This window comes from Lontra canadensis, unplaced genomic scaffold (assembly GCF_010015895.1).
Source record: "Lontra canadensis isolate GAN:19392208 unplaced genomic scaffold, GSC_riverotter_1.0 scaffold16, whole genome shotgun sequence".
NCBI lineage: Eukaryota > Metazoa > Chordata > Mammalia > Carnivora > Mustelidae > Lontra > Lontra canadensis.
The window spans coordinates 25,181,711-25,198,968 of NW_022631010.1; the positions used below are offsets into that span (position 1 = coordinate 25,181,711).

Here is a 17,258-nt window from a genome sequence, read left to right on the forward strand (position 1 = left end):
TGTGGGGCTCTGAGAGCTGAGGGACCTGTCAGATGTGCCCACACTTGAGCAGCATCAGCAGCCCAGCCCGGGCTTACCTCACAAAGGGGCCACAGATGTCACCACCTGGCCAGAGAGTATAGCCAGAGGGCAGAAACACCCCTGACTCAGGCCTGACTAACATCCTGACCAGGTGCAGGGATATGAACTCACCGTGCTGGGCAGAGAGTGGTCCATGAGTGGAGCTGGTCAAAGCTCAAGTCCTCAGGAAGGAAAAAGATATCTCCTTTGGGTGAGGACAGCCAGGCCACGTCTCAGCAAGCAGGAGTGTTGTGAAGAGCTTGGTTCTGAGGTGCGTTTGGGGTGTAGCTGTACTGGGTGGGGAGGGACTATAATGCCAGGGTGGCCTCCAAGTGTGCCCTGGGCAACACATTGAGACATCATGGAGTAAAAAGTCTCACGGGCCAAAGTTAGCTGCTTGACTAAATCCTATGTGTATCAAATTGGTGCAAACCATCAAACCATCAGGTGAGAGGCTAGATAGGGAAAGGAAGCAAGTTAACATACTTCAGGTATGGAGGCAAGCTGGGGAGACAAAAAGAACATGTTGCCCAGACCCTGGGCTTGTCATGCTCTCTGCTGCCTCTGTCTCCATGCTGATGGGGTTACAGGGCCCACAGTGGGGGTTTGAGCAAAGCCTGTGCAGCAGATTAGAAACACGTACTGGCCCTGAGGAGACACACAGGGAAGTCTGCTTAGCACAGCTGGACATGTTGAGGATTGGGTTGGTGGTTCCTGGGGTGAGGACACATGGGGCCAGGATGGCATTATTGTTGGGTGGCAAACATAAGACCTTATGAATATTCTGTTCTCTGATATCTCATGTGTAGTTAGTATCTGATGGATATCAGGTGTCTCTCAGCTCTGCTGTCACATTCCTTATTCAACTTAGACAAGCTATACTTACCACATGTCTGCAATGAACACAACTTTTCGATTCTACCTATGTCTCTTTGGGGGAGGAAAAATTTTGTGCCCCCTTCAAGGTCCTTCTAGCTAGACTAAGAATCAAATTGATACACAACAGATTAACAGGAGGAAAATCAAATTTAATTTCATACATATGGGGAATCCACACAAACATGGAAATTCCAAAGATAGTCAGGCAAACTGAGGTATACATGTCAGGCTGAACTAAGGAAAAGGACTATGGGGTCTGGGACTTCAAAGGGGAGGAATGTAAACCTCAAGAAGAAAGAAAAATAATTAATGTTTGTGGGGCGCCTGGGTGACTCAGTGGGTTAAATCTCTGCCTTCAGCTCGGGTCATGGTCTCAGGGTCCTGGGATTCAGTCCTGCATCTGGCTCTCTGCTCAGCAGGGGACCTGCTTCTACCTTTCTTTCTGCCTGCTTCTCAGCTTACTTGTGATCTCTCTCTCTGTCAAATAAATAAATAAAATATTAGGAAAAAAAAAGAATTGATGTTTGGTAAACAAATGCTTATTGGCCCCATGGAAACAATGGGGTACAGAGAGGACTTTGATCCAACAGCGCTTGCTGTTGTAGGTAGGTCCTCCCTACCATACCTTACTGATAGCGTAATGTAGTTGTCTGTGATGATAGTTCTTTTCCTGGAGCAGGTCCTCTACCTAAATTTTTTGTAGGCGGCTGGAGGAGGAGAAAAGCTAAAGAACTTTTCCTGAATGTGCTGGGTTTTGATTGTTTTTTAAACCAAAATAATCTTCATGGCAAAGCGGCTCCTCTTGAGGTAGCCTGCCTTTGGCCCCTATATCTCTCAGGCTATTTGCTTTTGCATTATATGTACTTAACACAGTTACTGTTGTGCCTCTGTCTCATGAACTACATTCTGATTCACTTTCTATGGAGAATGGAATCTCCCCAACAGCAAATGTACATTAAAGCTGTGATCTACAGATACTCATCAGTTATACTGCGATAGGTCTGAAGGTGTGTTTCAGGCAATGAGGTAAAATTCTGACAGGTAGCCTGAGGCATTTACTTGACCTCTTTGTGAGACCTATTTTCCCTCCTGTGTAAAAGGAGATACTTATTATGTGGCCCCAAGGGAGATTATTAAAGAAGAGAAACATGTGATATCCTTATTATAGGGCCTGGCAAGACTCAATAATGCTCCACAAACAGATGGCAGTGTGACTGCCTGACTGGAAATGGGGGAGATGCAGGGGGGCAGTTTTGAAGCCAAAGGCTCCCCTGAGGATTTTCATCCATGCTCTTGAAGAGGAGACAAGATGAGTTTTGAGGCCCATGTTGTCCCTGGGGCAGTGCTTCTGTCCTTGTGCTTTTCTGTGCACTGAGACCTGATACAGACAGGCACCTGCACTGGATGTGTGGGGGCCTCACAGGCAAGGAGGCAGGGGTCACTTGGTGGGGAAGGAAAGGAATGTGAGTGCATTCCTTCCAGAAGGAAACAGCCAAGATGGGAACATGTGCTGAACTGTGACTGCCGATATCTCACTCCACTTCTCTTTGGGGAAGGAGAGAGAGAGAAGACCATAGGACACAAAGCTAACAGAAGTTCTCTCTTTTTTACCTCTAGCAGTGCCAGGAAGACTGGGGGGTGCAGAAGCAGCAGGGCCAGCCCAGCCCATGTCCTGCCCCAGTCCTGGAAGGACAGAAGGAACAAGGCTTATACCCGCTTGGCTGAGGTGCCATGGTCAGACTCTGCCTGAGCCTGCTGCTCCTGGTGGCCACTGTGACCTTTGTGTCCAGAGGTGTCCACACCTGGGGCAGATCGAAGGTGGTGAGGAATTTCCAAGATATCCCGGAAACTTACGTCTATGTGCGGCAGGCACTGTGGCATGCCATGAAAGAGTATAACAAGGCCAGCAAAGACAAGTACACCTTCAAGGTGGTGAAGGTCTTGAAATCCCAGGAGCAGGTTGGTGAGCATGTTTTCTTTGCTCTTTCTCTCCAAGATGCAGTCATGGAGGGGCCCATTATCCATGGAGGGCACAGACCCCAGGGAGGGGAAAACAGCTGAGAGACACCTTTAGTCAAATATATATTAATTTTATTTTAGGGGTTTTGGGAGGAAAGTTAGTTACACTTTATCCTTTATCATTCTGGGACAAAACATAAAGTAGCCATTAAAATAACTTAAAATTGATTACAATCATATCGGAAAGCATAGGTGAGAGTCCAAGAAGAACAGTTGAAGGGGCCAAATCTGGGACAATTTGGGCTGTTATCATCAAAATGAGTCATTATAGTTATGGATTATAACACAGTGAAAAAGCAAAGGAAGTGCAAGTCCAGCTTTTATTAAAAAAAAAAAAAGGAAAGGAAGGCTCTTGTTTATAGAAAAACACCTACTTGTATATGTAAAAAACTGTGTAAGTAGGAAATCATCATGGAGATAACTACTTCAGGCAAGCATCATCAATGAGTCCTAAAACCACTGGGTGGGAGAGTGGTGGGGGACAAATTGGTGCAGGGATTCTTTAATTAATTAATTACACCAGGGAAAAGATTGTAAAAACAATCAGGAAATTTGGCAAGTGCATGTTTACCAAAATGCTTGTCACCAACACTGGGACAGACTGACATCATGTGCCCCTGATGTGAGGTCATAGAAAGGACACAGCATCATCTGTGCATGGTATCCCTTGTCTAAAATCCACCCTCCATAGGTTATCATGAAGAACAATGAGACAAATCCATATTATGGGGCATTCTGTAATACCTCTTAAAAATAGTGTCATGAAAGACAGGGAAAAAAGCAGGGAAACTTCTAGATTAAAGGAGATATAAGAAACATGACAACTAAATGCAATATGTGGTCTTGTATTATCTCTGGGATTAAAAAAATTTAAAAAAAAACAATAAACGATGTGGTTGGGGGAACTGGAATATGGACTATAACATAGAAGAGAGCATTGTTCCAATGTTGTATCCCAAGAAAGATGTGGTTTGGGGGGTAACCCAGAGAGGAATCAGTAGGTGCACAAAAGGAACGGGAGTTCAACCAGTCTGTTTGGATGGAGTTTAAGAAGATGAAAAGGGAGGGGCTCATGGGGAATGGGGGTTACTCTGTAATGGAGTGACATGCAGTACAGGGACAGTCTTTGTGCTCCTCTTCCTCCTTCACTAGCCCTGTCTCCTCTCCATCCTCTGCCCTCTAACCTTTGCTGTCCATCCCTGAAGGTCATCAGGAACCTGCTCAGGTTCCTGTTTTCTTAATGGGGTCAGGAGAGAAGATTCATTTGGCAGCTTCATGTCCCTGTGAGGCTGGGACATTTGGCCCCTTGACCATCCTCCACACTCAATGGGCCTTGGCTCCCTCCTTTTTGTGTGTGTGGTCCTGGCTATGTTTTTTGTGTTTCTTGAGTAGTGGACACCTGGGGCCAGGATGTGTGTCACCACTGGGTAGCCGAATTAAAGTTAAATATTAGATAAATTAAATTAGTTTAAACTAGAAGGTAGTTAAGTTTAAAATAAAGTAAATATCAACACTTTGGGGGCTCATTTATATGTAGTGAACTAATTGATAGTGAACTATTCCACTTTCATGGACTTCTCTTTATCAACGCTTTTTCAGTTCCACAAATAGATGGTTCTGCTTTACTTAATCAAAAGTACACTGAATTCTCATGTCTCAAAAATTATACGTCATTTTGTACTGTGTGCTAGTTTTTTTGTGAATGTACATTTTATTTCTCAGCTCACTGTAAACACTTGAATGCAGGTAAAAATTCAAAAGAATCAGGTAGAAACAGGTTGAAAAAGAGTCTAGAACAGAGGTATTTAAAATTCCTTGACCTTCCATCTACATACCAGAGGAAAACACACTGAAGAAAAAGGTAAGGAAGAATGAAACATCCCCTGCAAACAAAATTAACTCAAAACAAAACAAAAGCAAAAAGAAAAATTCTTGGTTATAATTCAGATTAAACTTAAACACAGGCTCTATATAAAGAGAACAGCTATATCTTATTGGTTGATTTAACTTTAAAGTACAAAGATCTATATCAGGAGTTGGACAATTATAGCCTGCAGCCAAGTCTGGCTTGCTGCTAATTTCATATGCCCCATGAACTAGTTATAAGAATAGTTATAAGAAACAAAAAAGGAATATTTTGTGACATGAAAATTACATAAAATTTAAATTTCCATGTCTATAAATAAAGTTTTATTAGAACATTGCCACTTGCATTGTTTGAGTGCAGTCTAGGACTACTTTTCTGCAGCACTGACATTGTTGTGTGTTCTGAGCCTAAAGTATTTATTCTCCAGTCCTTAAAGAAAAAGTTTGCAGCTACCTGTTCTTTTTTGTAGTTGACTAAGGCTCTGTTGCAGATTCTGTGCAAGGGGAATGATGGTAAAGAAAAGCACTGTGGGTCTGATTATATGCTGATTTCTTTCAAGAAATACAATGCAGTGCTATAAATGTATTTTCTCTTCCTTATAATTTTCTTAATAATTTTTTCTTTTCTCTAGCTTAATTTAGTTCAAGAATGCAGTATATAATATATATGATACACAAAATATGTGTTAGTTGACTGTTTATGTTATTGGTGAGCCTTCTGGTCAATGGTAGGCTATTAGTAGTTAAGTTTTTGAGGAGTCCAAAGTTCCACTTGGATTTTTGATTGTGCCTATAAGTCCCACATTGTTCAAGGGTCAACTGTATATACAGTGTACTTTGTGCCAGACCTGGTTGCTTTTCATATGCTCATTCAGATCTTGCAACTCATTACACAGGAACTACTTTCTTCCACTTTAAAGAGGAAATAGGCACAGACACATTTAGTATTTTGTCCAGGGACACACAGCTAGTACGTAGAAGAGCCAAGATTTAAACCCAGGCTGCCTGTTGTGAATGAGCACATGTTACTGCCTGAGTGATATGGATGGAGTGCAAGTGGTAGGATATTGCAGCCAGATGAAAGGGGTCATGGAAGGTCAGGAGAGTCAGAGCCCTGTCTGTGAAGGCAGTTAAGGGCTGCCTCAGCAGCCAGGACCCCTATCCTCTTCCTTTTCTGGGAAATCGGGGGTCAAGCTAGGGCTGGTGGTCAGTTGGTGGGTTGTTGAGGATGATTCAGAGCAGTTTGGTTTTATGGTAATTTTAACTTGGAAATATTAGTCAAACATAAAGCAGAGGCTCTCAAGTGGGCATAGATTTTTCTAGGCAGGGGATTTGGGGCAATACCTGGAGGGCTTTTTGCTTATCACAACTGAAGCAGGTCGCTGCTGACACTTAGTGTGCAGAGACCAGGGACGCTGCTAAGCACCCTGCAGTGCTCAGGGCAGCCCCTACCACAAAGACTGACATGTCAATAGTGCTGAGGTTGAGAAACTTGTTATCCAGTCATTAAAAATGTTCTAGGAGTACGTCTGAAAGTTACTGAGTTGAAAGATGGAAGCGAAGACCCAATTTCTTGCATTTCCAATCTGACTTGTTATTTCCTGAAGGCACAAGAGAGGGAGAGGGGCAAAGGGAGAGGGAGAAGCAAACTCCCAGCTGAGCAGGGAGCCCAACATGGGGCTTGATCCCGGGACCCAAGGATCATGACCTGAGACAAAGGGAGATACTTCACTGACTGAGCTACCCAGGTGCCCCTATGATATGTAATTTTTAAATTACTCTTTGACAGGTCACAGACAGTTTGGACTACTTTCTTGAAGTCAAAATTGCCCGAACAATGTGCAAGAAAATTTCAGGAGAAAATGAAAACTGCTTGTTACAACAGGATCCCCAAATGAAAAAGGTATGGGCTTGGTCAGGTCTGTGTACCAGACAGAGAAAACCGATAGGACCAATTCTGCTTTGATTTTCTAATTTTCTTCTTCCTCTCCTTCTCCTCCTCCTCCTCCTTCTTCTTCTTTGTGGAAAGACAGTTTTATTATTATAAATTCCATAGCACTGATGCGTTGTAAAGAAAACTTAGCTTTTTAAAATTATTATGTTCAGTTAGCCACTGTATAGTATATAATTAATCTTTGATGCAGTGTTCAGTGATTCATTAGTTAAGTGTAACACCTAGTGCTAATCAAAGCAGGTGTCTTCCTCAATACCATCATTCTATTCCCCCCTCCCCCACCCTCCTCCCCTCTGAAACCCCCAGATTGTTTCTCAGGGTCTGTAATTTCTCATGGTTCATCTCCCTCTCTGATTTCTCCCCCTTTGGATTTCCATCCCCTTCCCTTATGGTCCTCTGTGCTATTGCTTACATTTCACATATGAGTAAAACCATATGATAATTTTCTTTCTCTGTTTGACCTACTTCACTTAACATAATCCCCACCAGTTCCACCCATGTCGATGCAAATGGTGGGTATTCATCTTTTCTGATGGCTGAATAATATTCCATTGTGTATGTGGATCACATCTTCTTTATCCATTCATCTGTTGAAGAGCATCTTGGCTCCTTCCACAGTTTGGCTATTTTGGACATTGCTGCTATGAACATTGGGGTGCATGTGCCCCTTATTTCCACTACATCTGTATCTTTGGGGTAAATATCCAGTAGTGCAATTGCTGGGTCATAGGGTGGCTCTATTCTTAACATCTTGAGGAACCTCCATACTGTTTTCCAGGGTGGCTGTATCAGCTTGCATTCCCACCAACAGTGCAACAGGGTTCCCTTTTCTCCACATTCCTTTCAACATTTGTTGTTTCCTGTCTTGTTAATTTTTGCCATTGTAACTGGTGTAAGGTGGTATTAAATTGTGGTTTTGATTTGAATCTCCCTGATGGCTAGTGATGATGAACATTTTTTCATGTGTCTGATAGCCATTTGTATGTCTTCTTTGGAGAAGTGTCTGTTCATGTCTTCTGCCCACTTCTTGACTGGGTTATTAGTTTTTTGAGTGTTGAGTTTGAGGGGTTCTTTATAGATCTTGAATATCGACCCTTTACTTCTAATGTCATTTGCAAATATCTTCTCCCATCCCATGGGCTGCCTCTTAGTTTTGTTGACTGTTTCCTCTGCTGTGCAGAAGGTTTTTATCTTGATGAAGTCCCAAAAGTTCATTTTTGCTTTTGTTTCCTTTGCCTTTGGAGATGGGTCTTGAAAGAAGTTACTGTGGCTGATGTCAAAAAGGTAACTTCCCATGTTCTTCTCTAGGATTTTGATGGATTCCTGCCTCACATTGAAGTCTTTCATCTATTTTGAGTTTATCTTTGTGTATGGTGTAAAATGGTCCAGTTTCATTTTTCTCTATACAGCTGCCCAATTTCCTCAGCACCACTTATTGAAGGGACTGTCTCTTTTCCATTGGATATTTTTTCCTGATTTGTCAAAGATTAGTTGACCATAGAGTTGAGGGTTTATCTTAAACCATATTCTGATCATATTCAGGACCAGGGACAGCCAGGTTCTAGACATAGCACACTGTTTCTATAAGTTTTTGCTGATATCTCTCTCCTCTGCCAACACACACACATGCACATAGACACTTGGTGGCTTAAAGCAACACCTGTTCATTATTTCTCACTGATCTGCAAGCTGAACTGGATTTTGCTGGACAGATTTGCCTTGGCGATCTTTTCATAGAAGTTACTTCCAGTTTTTCTTTTTCATGGTTGAAGGTACATACACAAGTGTCTCTGTCTTTTGTATTTTCTTCACCTATTTGGTATATGCCTAAAGCTGGCATGACACATGGCTAAGCAAAAATAATGGCAGATTAATGATTTCTTAAAATTTCCCAGACATGTGCAAATAAAATGCATCTTCATATTCTAATGGATAGTAGGCTCCACAGCAGAGCACCAAATGCAAAAGGATGGCTACATCTAGAGAGTAAGCTATTATTTTAAGTTACTAGAACTAGTTTTCAATTAAGTAACATTTAAAAAATTCTAGTAGATACTAAGAATGTTATATCAAATACCCATGTGCTTGATTTTATAAGTTGTGATTTTTATTACATTAATTTAAAATGTTTATTTCAACCAGTAAAATAATAAATATGCATTCCATCCCCTCCTTTCTAAGATAAACACTCAAGTTGTTGAGAAGTAAAAAAAATTAAAAAATTAATTAAAAACTAAAAAAATTAAAAAAATTAATCCATGTATGCAGAGTTTTGTGTGTTTTTTAAAATGTACAGAAATTTTAGAACTTTCTCTTATTTTCTTTTCCACTCAACAACAGGTTTTGAGATTTATTATGTTGGTACAATCTGTTATTATTTGTGCCAAATGGTTTCTTGGGTCACTTAATGTGTATATAAATCAGCTAAATTGGTTTTGTTACTGCATATTAAGCTCTTATATGACTGTATTGCATCGTTTTTGACCATCTATCTACTTGTGGTCATCTTAAAAATTAACTTTAACCATAATGCAGCAGTGACAGGATGCATGCTGACCGAGCAGGTTTGGGGCTCTCCTTGGGGCACCCCAGGGAGTGGAACCACCATTCAGCCACTTGTGCAGCTTCAGCACTGGTGGGGCCACCACACATGACTTGTAACCTCAGTTTTACTCTCCGAAGTGGTTGAACCAGCACACCTTCCTTCAGTGGTGTATATGGTTGTTCATTTTCCCTCAGCACTTGGGGTTGAATCTTAAATATTTTCATTTCGATATATGTGAAAGCTGATCTTCCCACCATTTCACTTGGTTGATCTCTGATTTCTAATGAGGTTGAAATACTTTAATATTCCTAGTAATCATCCAGCATCCAGGTTTTCATCTCTATGCCTTGCTTTTTTTTTTTTTTTTTTCCTGGAGCAACCAACCAGAGGGCTCCTTTGAGGAGCCACAGCCAAGCCACTGGAACCCCCTGACCTCAACATCTCATGCTTCCTACTTCCTGCCTCTATCTCCCCTTGGCCAAACTCAACTGGAAGCCATAGGGTGCCTATGGATGTGATCTATAGAAGTAAGAGGACAGAGAGCCCATTGAAACAGACTGTAGAGGCTATAGGGTAAGGGTTCCCATTGGTCCAGCCCATTGAAGTCATTGGTCTTTCAAGACACACCAGGTAGTAATAGAAGGAATGCTGACATGGAGAGACACGTGGAAAGAAGCCAGCATGGGGGCAAGGGTGGAGGCAACAAGATCAATAGGAGGCTATCAGGAGTCTAATGGAATACCACAAGTGAGAGATGATGTTGGTTAGGATGGTGGAGGTACTCATTTCCGGATATTTGTGAAAGGCTTGGTTGGAATTTGCTGATGGATTGGCCGTGGAGAGTAAGTGGAGAAGAGTTGAGGATGACTTCAAGTTTTGTGGGGTTTGGAGGTAATTCTCTCTCTTAGTTTTCTCTAATGCTCTCATCTTCTACATAGAGCATCTGGCATTCAGTAGACTTTGTCACCTTGATTACATCCACTTCTTATCAAGAGGAGAATCCTTTCTGTCTCACATTTCAGATCTCCTATAGATTTCACCCCCATATGATTTCTTTAGTTATTTATTTGGATTTAGGAAGGAAGAAAAGGCAAACATTTGAGCTCCTTGGAATCCAAGTTTAAAACTTGATATTATTTTAAATAGTTATTAGATTCATCTCATATAGAAAATTTGGAACTTCCAAAAGTATTAAGTCACTTAAAATCAACTATAAATACCATTATGTAAAGTTTACCACTGTCAATACATTGTTATTTATACTAACTTTTCTATATTTTATATTTGTGTATTTGTGTTGTTGAAATCATACTCTATACTGTTGCATAACCTAGATTTTCACTTAATAATAAATTTTAAGGATTTCTCAACTGCAAAATTATGTGAGAGCACTATATAGTGAAACTATGATTTCATTTAATTGTATTCCACATTTAACTTCAGTCCATCCCTGAGAATTGGTTAAGTTTTCCTAACTTTTAGTTATTATGAGCAGTGCTTTAATAAATATTGTTCTTTGTTTCTATTTGTGTGATTATTGTTTCCTTGTAGGCAAAGTTCCTGGAAGTTGAATCACTCAATATTTTTTCACTTCTTAAAGATTTTTAATATACATTGTTCACATGTCCTCCAGGATTGATCCTGATAATTGGGTTTTCAATTCCTCTGTTTCCTGATTGTTTCCTGTCTACTTTGGCTGATCCAGAAGTTAAGCAATTAGTCTACCCTCTGATAAGCCCACTCCCTTCCCTTCCTACTATTGCCAAGAAACACCTGAACCTTTCCCAGACACCCCTCTAGCCAGAATGAATCTCTGGACTGGCCTTAGTTCTCCAGTGACCTGTCTGGATTGCTGGTAGCTTGGTCTTATTTTCTTCCTCAGGCTGATCCCTCCGTATTTGTATCTTACACAACTTCAATTCCGTTTGATGTTTCCATTCATGCTTCTATTGATGTAGTGGAGGTATTCCTCATTTACATTTTTATTCTAACTGAAAAAAATCTTTAGGAGTGAGAATAGGGATATAAGTGAACTCATCCCATACCAGGAGCCTGAAACCATGCTCGTCTTCAGGCCCTGCGAAAGAGCTCTATATGTTCCCTCAGTTCCCTGGTTGCAAGTTTTGCTTCTGGTCTCTGGCCAGAGATTGCCCTGCCCCACCAAGACATTCAGGAACCTGTACTATTCTTGCCTCTTCTGGGAAGGACTCCCTTGGCCCTATAGGCAGAATGCAGTCTCAGTAGGCCTTGCAGGGGAGTCAGTGGCTGGATGGGGGCCAGAGCTGGAGATGAGCATTTCTGAGAATAACCAGTTTCTGGGCTCCTACCATCCACAATGACTTCAGATCACAGGTGAATTGGCAGGGGTCCATCCTGGTGAGTGAGACTGGCTTCTCTGCCATCCGGGCTCAGGTCTAAGGGCTCCAGGAACTGCAGGGGCATGGCTGGCTCAGGCTGCCTTTAGCCACCCTGAAGCCAAATCCTGGCACCTAGAAATAGAAACTTCTGTTTGTTTTTCATTTTTCTTTCTTACAAACTGATTATTCTTTTTCATCTCTTTTAGATGTTTCTTTGCACCTTTATTGTTGCAACAAAACCTTGGAAATTTGAATTCACTACGCTGAAGAAACAATGTGAAGAGGTCTAATTACCTTCTAGCATATTCCACTGCTTTCACTTCCATTTTAAAGAAGCAATTACTCTTGCAAAACATTTAAATAAGCTGACCCACTGACTTCACTTTTGTTGCCTTTGTGCTTTTTTGTATGCACTTCAGGGGCTGATACTGAGAACATGATGCCTTTTTACTGTGTTGTCAGCCTCTTCTAGTTGACCCATTCATTTACTAGCAGGACAATCTGCTACAAGTAGATGGAAGAGAGTGTAAACCTGTTTCCATATCTCATTGAACTCTAAGCACAAATTACTTTTCACTGGCAGCTGTTCTAGAGAACTAACTGGAGGACCCAGTCCTCCACTGTTTTGAGCTGTTGAGTTGTGTTGGCAAGATTCTGAGGGTCTAGCTCCCTTGAGAGTGTTCCTTACCTGGATTTCCACCAAAATCTCCCTGCCTGGGAGACACAGCCCATTGGCTTAGAAACAATTTTAGACAGCTGGTCCAAATGGAAGATAGTTGGGTCATGTGTGGATCTGGAGTGCACTTTTGGTTTTGAAGTGAAGCAGAAAAAATGCAAGGGTGATTGATGGCTCATGGATAGTGGGCTGCTTTGTGCATGAATGTGTGTGCGTGTGTGCACAGTGGGATGCATTAGTTATCTAATACTGCATAACTAATCCTTCTGCCCTTAATGGCTTAAACAATTTATATCTCCCATGGTGTCTGTGGGTCAGGGATCTGAAGGAGTCTTGGTGGGGTGGTTCCAGATGTCATTGTCCCTTGAGGTTATACTCAGACATTGACTGCACTGTCTTCATCAGAGGGATAGTTTGGCTCTGGAGAATCCACTTCCCAGGTGGCTCACACTAAAGACTGCAAGTTGGTGTTGGCCATTGACAGGAGATCTCTGTTCTCCATGTGTGCCTCTCCACAGAGCCACTGTGCGCTTGGTATGTCTTCCTCCAGATAGAATGTTCTGAGAGACTAAGATGGAAGCCATACTGCCCTTTGTGACCTGCCTTCAGATGTCACACACCATCACCTCTTCCTTGTGTTATTGGTCCCAATAGCTCTGGTTCAGTGTGGGAGGGGACTCTATAAGGGTATGATGACCAGGAGATGAGGACCAATGGATGCCATCTGGGAGGGCGGCTACCACTGTGTGTGTGTGCACATGTGTATATGTGTGTGTGCATATATGTGTGCAGAAGTGGGGATAAGATGATGAAGATGGTTACCATGAGCAGAAAGAGGCACTTTCTGAAACTTGGGTATGGAAACTACAGCACTGATGTGCAGGTCAAGGCCAGCCAGCACAGTGTCAACAGTAGCACAGGGACATCCTAGGTGATGGTAAAACTCAGAGGTCACCTGGCTGACAAGTAACCTCTCCCTATACCTGAGCCTTTCTGCTTGAAGGCTTTCTCTTCACCTATGGGAGGTGGCTAGAGTGCTGGGAGGGAATGCCCCAGTCTCTTGACTCTTAGGAGGTAAAACTGAGACATGTCCTGTCTAGTTTCTGAAATGTGTCCAAGAAGAATCTCCTAATCTCCCATATTGTTAGTCTTCTCACTCTCATAGGCTGCTTCCTATTCCTACTTCCTCACTGTCCTTCTGGTATTTTCTATAATCACCTCCACATAAACCACTTGCACTTGAATTACTATCTCAAGGTAAGTTTCTGGAGGAAGCCACCTCATAGTGGAGCCCAGGTCTACTATGAAGGGCAGCCTGGGACCACGTGGGGGCATCCCTTGTGGGGGTCAGTCAATAGGACACAATTACATTTTGTCACCTCAACCAACAACAATGTTCTGGGGATGGCATGCCCAGGCCTCCCTCCTCTATGTGGTCATGGAGTTCTAGGGACACAGGCAGAGCAGTTATTGTCACATTGTTCCTCCCACCTTGGGATGGGGATCCCTATGCCTGCAGCACCTGTAGCTTTCACTTCTTTGCCCACCTCTGCCTTTCAGCCCCCAACCACTGCCAAAGCCTTTGATCTCTTGTTCTGTAGCTGGAGTTGGCCAGCCCCATCTGGTCCCATGAACAGCCTCTAGAGCAGGGCATTCTCCTTTGAACACTGACAATGTCGTTCCACACCTGGAGGGATCTAACACATTCAGACACCCTAGGCTGGTTGTTTCCATCTTATCCATAATAGCTACAAGCATCTGGGGCAAACTAAATGTTACTGACCACACCCAAAGTCAGCTATCTAGTACTAGTGGGATACTGCTTTGTGTTTAATTCTCCAAAGCTGTCTGGGCCCTTCTGAGGCACTGAGTTAGTCAGAATGAAGAATCAGTATCAAAACAGTTATATTGACTAATGAGTTTTTCTAAGGTTTTATTTATTTATGAGGGGAGAGAGGGAGAGCACAAGCAGGGAGTAGAAGGAGAGGGAGAAGCAGGGCATAGAAGGAGAGGGAGCCCTATGTGGGGCTCAATTCCAGGACCCTGAGATCATGACCTGAGCCAAAGACAGATGAGTAACTGCAGATGCTTAACCGACTGAGTCACCCAGGTGCCCCAGATTTTTGAGTTTTTATTTGCCCACTGTTGGCAGTGTCATATGTGAGCCTGAAGAGGACTGGAATGTGTGGATGTATAGCCTCTGAGGTATCTTCAGTATTGGCCCATTTCCTTCCAAAGTTCAAAGTCTCATTGGGCCCAAGCCTATAGCTTGGGCCACCTGGGGGACCAGCTGCCTATTAGAAGTTATCCTGCCCCCACCCTCTTCTGCAGAAATTGTGCTCTTTAGAAGATACATGGATGACAGAAGCATTGGCTTGGTCACTATGTCCTCATTTTCCCTTTGGTCATGAGAAATTTTGAAAAAAAGACTCAAAAGTTTAGCTTCTAAGCAAGACGAGCTCCCTTCCTGGACTACACCAGGGACAGGGAGAAATCCAGGTCTGCATCCCGTGTCAGGCATTAGGATATGAGGGGAGTTGGAGCATCAGGGACCAGAGTGGTTATCTGGAATGGGGTCATGCTGAGGCTCACACACAGGGCAAGGACTGCAGGCTGCTGAGATAGCTCTGCGCATATGTCATTTTCCATCTCCCACTCCCCCAGGTCCCAGATCCCTTTCTCCTTCCTCTGGCCTCCATAGAAGTAACTTCATTGTTACTTTGTGTTCAGTCCTGAGCCCAGGCTATACCATGATTCTGACACTTTGGGAAAGTTTAGGGAAGTGTCCATTGTCTCCTGATAGATGAAGAAGTGGCCACAGAGTGTTTGATAACCAACATAGCTATTTTCCCAGTGCAGGCCTTGACCTGGAGACTGAGGCTAACAGGTCAGGACTAGGGCAGCAGTGTCAACACTAGACTCACATGTTGGGGGAAGAGGGAGCTCTCCTGAGACTGAGCCACTGGCTGGGCCTCTTTTTCTCTCTGGGAACTTGGTCCTGACCAGGCAGCTAGCCTTGTCTCTAGTAACCCCCTGCTTTTACCTCTGGCTCTGTCAGGGCTTTACCCAGGGTCCTACCTCAGGTGACACTGAGGATTCAGAAACCTGCTTCCCTGCTCCTTCAACATACAGACTCCAGGAAAGAAGCAGGCAGGACCATCCCAAGCCAACAAGGATAGGCAGGGCAAGGTCCCTGAATCCTACACCTGTTATAAAGCTGGAGCCCCTAGAACTTGTACTCACCTTCAGGGCCCTGGAGACACAGTGGGGACTGGAACAAAACTTCCACTTTCTTTTTCTTCTATTTTTTTTTTATTTTTAGAGATTCTGTTTATCATTTGTGTGGGGGTGTGGAGAGAAATATCACAAGCAGGGGGAGCTGCAGGCAGAGGGAGAAGCAGGCTCCCCACTGAGCAGGGAACACAATATGGGGCTTGATCCCAGGACCCTGGGATCATGACCTGAGCTGAAGGCAAACACTCAACCGACTGAGTCACCCAGGTGCTGCCCAGAACCCGAATTTGTATAGATTCCCATGGGAGGGGGAGAGGGTAGAAACATTAACAAAGCCCCACAAGTGTGATCTGAGGCAGGATTTAGTGAGTCCTTACCAGGAGCCATGATTTGATATCTGCCTTGTGGACCCTGCTTCTCCAGCCCCGGGACATAAGGTGAGCCCAGAAAAGGTCTGGACACCCCCAATCCCCCACCATCGGACTGAACACACAGGAGACCCTCTCCTGGGGTTACCTGATGGGACTTCAGTAGAATTAGTGGAGTCGACTATGGAAAACATGCTGGGATTACAGTGGATAAAGAGCCCTCTTTATGCTTCCTTCTGCAGATTGAGGTACAACTCAGGACAGACCAGCGTGGGAGTAGACAGGAGAGTGGTTGGTTGGAGGGTCTTTAGAAATCTACTGAAGTCTGGGACCAGGCAGAATGACTGTGGGACTAGAGCACAGCTATGTCCATGATTAGTGATGCTCGGCTGGCAGGGAGGTTGCCCACTGCCAGCATCTTCCCACGGCTCTGCCTGGAATCCTGGGAAGCCCATCGAAGTCTCTATGGATGATGAGCTCTGAAGATATCTAACACCACATGTCTGATGTGAGTCCCCAGGGAGACCCTGAGATGCAGTCCCCAGGGAGACTCTTAAGTGCAAATTGAGTGGTGCAGGTGGTTCATTTGGGAGATGGTCACAGAAGCACAGAATGGGAAGGGAGACAGAAGAAAAAGGCTCAGTGTGGCTGTTGTTATGGGTCACTGAGCAGCCATGAGTGTTGTCCTGCTGGAATGTGTGAGAGCCCTGTGGATCTTCCCTCTGACAGCCTCTGTGGAGCTGGGATCCTATAGCCATCCTACCTGGGATTGGAGTGCTGTCTTTGGGCCCTACCCTCTCCACTGAGGTGTTCTGGTTTTGCAGATGGAGGGCTATGTGCACAGAGAAATCCCTGAGCAGAACCTGGGGAAGATGCAGATCTTCAGGTAGAATTGGAAGTGTCAGGTACTGGGTGGTCCAACTTCATGGGCACTGGAGGGATGGCTGGTTGGAAGAGGGAACCACAGCCCCAGGACCAAGCTCTGCCCCTGCCTGTACGTATAAATATAGTCTGATAGGAATACAACATTCTTACTTGTATTGGTACTTTCAAGGCAACACCAGGGAGTTGAGAACAGGTCATAGTGCCCAAAAAGGCCAAAATAGTTACACTTACATTCAGAAAAAGTTTGCCACATCCTCTTTTAGAAGATTCCCAAGACCAAGGCCACATGTGTCCGTGATGGCCCGTCTGGGTATACTTTGCATTTTGAGTACCCTCCTGGGTCATGGTCATCGTACCTCTGAGCCCAGAAACAGCAGCACCTGTGCCTCCAGGTTGTGCCACGGGGAAGTGACTC

The 17,258-nt window shown here is 43.7% G+C and overlaps 1 protein-coding gene across 3 annotated transcripts; it reads left to right on the plus strand.

Annotated features, from left to right (window-relative positions):
* The first annotated feature begins 254 nt into the window (after positions 1 to 254).
* LOC116868761 (cystatin-13-like) lies at positions 255 to 12,086 on the plus strand. 3 transcript variants are annotated; one of them, XM_032859407.1, is made up of 4 exons: positions 255 to 271; positions 2,557 to 2,898; positions 6,614 to 6,727; positions 11,887 to 12,086. In XM_032859407.1, the coding sequence occupies exons 2-4, from the start codon at positions 2,671 to 2,673 to the stop codon at positions 11,968 to 11,970; spliced, it is 426 nt and encodes a 141-aa protein (XP_032715298.1). In that variant the 5' UTR covers positions 255 to 271; positions 2,557 to 2,670; the 3' UTR covers positions 11,971 to 12,086. The 3 variants fall into 3 exon arrangements, with proteins under 3 accessions (XP_032715298.1, XP_032715297.1, XP_032715296.1); XM_032859406.1 differs by lacking the exon at positions 255 to 271 and adding an exon at positions 278 to 331 and having other exon boundaries at positions 2,560 to 2,898; XM_032859405.1 differs by lacking the exon at positions 255 to 271 and adding an exon at positions 279 to 331.
* The last annotated feature ends 5,172 nt before the right edge of the window (positions 12,087 to 17,258 follow it).